Raw genomic sequence first — 3,564 nt, 5'->3', positions numbered from 1 at the left:
TGGTAGATCTGATGTTCAAAACCTGGTTTTCTGATTCAAAAATTTGGGACTTAAAATCATTTGGAAAAGTTTTTTTTATTTCATCTTTGAAAATCCCCTTCTATTGTCCTATATTGAGTACTACAGTGTGTATTTTCTGTTCTAAATTGCAGGTTTATTCCCTTTGCACATTTTTCTAGAGGGATATTCAATCAGTAAAATCTCTGACATCATAAAAAGCCCACTCTATTCTTCTTTGGATACACTGTCCTTTTTCTGCTTTGTTAATTATTCTGGGCAGCAAGGGCATGTGGCAGGGGCTGGAAGGCTGCCAGAACCGGGGAAGCTTTCTGCTCATCACAGTCTCTCAGGAATCCCCTGAGTTTATTAAATCTTCTTTACCACTCATGTCCATTTCTTTCCTGCGTTTTATGAACCTCCTTTTTGTTTTTTAAAGATTGTATTTATTTATTTGACAGAGAGAGACACAGCAAGAGAGGGAACACAAGCAGGGGGAATGGGAGAGGGAGAAGCAGGCTTCCCGCCGAGCAGGGAGCCCGATGCGGGGCTCGAACCAAGGACCCTGGGCTCCTGACCTGAGTCAAATGCAGACGCTTGACGACTGAACCACCCAGGCACCCCAATAACTGACATTTAAAGAAAAACTTTTAAAAAAGAAAAAAAAAGGTATTAAATAAATAAATGAAGCCCATATAATTCAACACTTTTATGCTTTTTTTTTCTTTCCTTGTAGGCAGCATCACGACATGGAAGCAGACAATGACACAGGAATTTCAGAGTTTCTTCTTCTGGGATTATCAGAGGAACCAGAATTACAGAACATCATATTTGGGCTTTTCCTCTGCATGTACCTAATCACTGTACTGGGGAACCTGCTCATCATCCTGGCCGTCAGCTCAGACTCCCATCTCCACACCCCGATGTACTTCTTCCTCGCCACCCTGTCCTTTGCAGACATCTGCTTCACCTCCACCACCATCCCCAAGATGCTGTGGAACATCCAGACTCAGAGCCAAGTCATCACCTATGCTGGCTGCCTCACACAGATGTACTTTTTCATACTCTTTGGAGGTTGGGACGACTTTCTCCTGACTGTGATGGCCTATGACCGCATCGTGGCCATCTGTCACCCCCTGCACTACACGGCCACCATGAACCCTCAGCTCTGTGGACTGCTGGTTCTGGTGTCCTGGGTCATCAGTGTTCTCAATTTCTTGTTACAGAGTTTAACGGTGTTGCGGCTGTCCTTCCGTGCAAATGTGGAAATCCCCCATTTTTTCTGTGAATTCAATCAAGTAGTTGGGCAGGCCTGTTCCGAAACCTTCCTTAATGATATGGTTATGTATTTCGGGATTCTGCTGCTTGGTGGCGCTCCCCTGGCTGGGATTCTTTATTCCTACTCGAAGATTGTTTCCTCGATACGTAGGATATCCTCAGCTCAGGGCAGGTATAAAGCATTTTCCACCTGTGCATCTCACCTCTCCGTTGTCTCCTTGTTTTATTGTACAGGCCTTGGAGTGTACCTTAGCTCTGCTGCTCCCCAGAGCTCCCACTCAAGTGCAGTGGCCTCGGTGATGTACACGGTGGTGATGCCCATGCTGAACCCCTTCATCTACAGCCTGAGGAACAGAGACATAAAGAGGGCTCTGAAAAGAATCACTGGGGTTCCAGTGACGTAAATGCCAATGGTCCTGCTGTTGAAGAGGTTCCCATGATTGCAGGGCTCAGAGTCTGAGAGCCTGGAACTACCATTCTTAGATCTGGCTGTGGAACTAGAACCTGATCCTTCCACATGTTTCCTTGAATTTTCATTTTTTTGAATAATTCCACTTCTCCATACATTTAAGTAACTCACTTTACTAACCTTCGGCTCTGGCTGATATACAGACAGCTTCACCTTTGTCCATTTGCATACACTCCCCAAATTTTCCCCAACCTTGGACACAAATGCCTGGAAATTTCTGTATCTTACATGGGGCAAGTTGGATTTCTTAAAAATAAATTTATTTCATACACTTCTACCATGCCAAGTAAATTTTTCCTAGCTTTTCCAGAAGGATGGTGTTGAGTTGTGTTCTCCATTTGGAAGTAACTACACTTGGCCCCTAAACCCTTCACCTAATTTCATTGTAGATGAAAATAGAAAAGCCCAGGGTTCACCTAGAGTCTGTATATCTTTTTACATCGCTTCCTTCACTCCTCTTCCTGATGATGTGGACTCTAACATTGTTCTATTGAAGTCTCAGGTTGTGACAGGGATGCTCAGGCTCGGAAAGCCTGGGCACTCCCCTGCACCCCTGTGCTTGTGGACATTCCCACAGATGCTTCTCTGACCAGAGCCTCTGCTGGGGCCACACTGGCCCTTGGGTTCTTACTGTGTTTGCAAGACACACCTCAGCAATGCCCATCAGGGAACTGTAACAAAACCAGGTTTATCCTCAGAGGTCCTGGAGAGCAGCTGGGATCCCAAAGCCATTCAGGGAGCTGTCAGAGAGGGAGAGTGGCATTGAGAGGGAGACAGAGCTCCCCTGCGGGATCTGCCTTTACTAGGGCCCATGGCCAGAGTGGTTAGGGGTTTGTGGGTTCACACTTTATTGGAGATTTTTATATGATTAGAATTTGGGGCTCAATGGGAAAATCACTGTCACTCTTGTGTCAGTATGGAGGTTACCCAGGGCTTTTTGAAGAGGTACTTCCTAGGTGGGGCAGCCTGAGCGCTGATCTGGTAATTGTGTCCCTCACCTAATAGTGTGTTTACTCACCCTGACTACCTTAGACATGCATGCCTCAGAGATCAAAAGCTTAATGTCAGGTCATTACATTCCAATCAAAATGCTTAATGTTAGGCAGTTACTCTGGAAACATGCCCCTGTTTTTCTGAACTGGTCTCCTGCTTTTATTCTGTGATGCAGCTCCCTGTCCAGGAAGCCTACCATAGCCACTGGCAAACACTGAGTAGCAAACATATACCTCCCAGTGCAGTCTACATGGAAAGACAAATTTGAACAAATAGATTGACCAGGTATATTCTTCGTGTCAGGATAATCACAAATATGATGATGCAAAATTTCAAAAATTTTATTCCCATACAAAATGTTTCTTTTTTATGATTTCCTTTCTTCTACTCACTTTGGGCCTTCTTTTTCTTTAGGAAAGAGTACTTTGAATATAAAATCAGTACCAGGGACTGATTTAGAGCAGGCATACCAAATGTGAATTACCTTAATTTAATTTCCTTTTTCCCATATCCCTAGAGACATTGCTTTCTTCCTACTTAGGAGTGATATCTTCCATCCCTGTTCATTGTGAATCAGCTACACCAGTGCACTAGATCTTACCCTCAGCTATAGTCCACTAGACTTTTTCCTTCAACTATATCCCTGAAGTATAATTATATGTAATAAACTGCACCTATTTAAACTACATAGCTTCACATTTGGGGTGAGCCCAGCATAACCTAAAGAATTGGCGGTTGAACCACTATGTTGCACACTGGAAACTAAAGAACTTTGTGTGTCAACTACACTTTGAAAAAATTTTTAAATAAACTATAAAGGTTGATGC

The 3,564-nt window shown here is 43.8% G+C and overlaps 1 protein-coding gene across 1 annotated transcript; it reads left to right on the top strand.

Annotated features, from left to right (window-relative positions):
• The first annotated feature begins 743 nt into the window (after positions 1-743).
• Positions 744-1,679, top strand: LOC112818687 (olfactory receptor 7A17-like). The gene has a single exon (XM_025865830.2). The coding sequence runs from the start codon at positions 747-749 to the stop codon at positions 1,677-1,679; it is 933 nt and encodes a 310-aa protein (XP_025721615.2). The 5' UTR covers positions 744-746.
• The last annotated feature ends 1,885 nt before the right edge of the window (positions 1,680-3,564 follow it).

Source organism: Callorhinus ursinus, unplaced genomic scaffold (assembly GCF_003265705.2).
Source record: "Callorhinus ursinus isolate GAN/ISIS: 27379988/994484 unplaced genomic scaffold, GSC_fseal_2.0 scaffold5129, whole genome shotgun sequence".
In the NCBI taxonomy this organism is placed as follows: domain Eukaryota; kingdom Metazoa; phylum Chordata; class Mammalia; order Carnivora; family Otariidae; genus Callorhinus; species Callorhinus ursinus.
The sequence above is the reverse complement of the archived record's forward strand: the minus strand, read 5'-3'. Positions and strand labels throughout refer to the sequence as shown.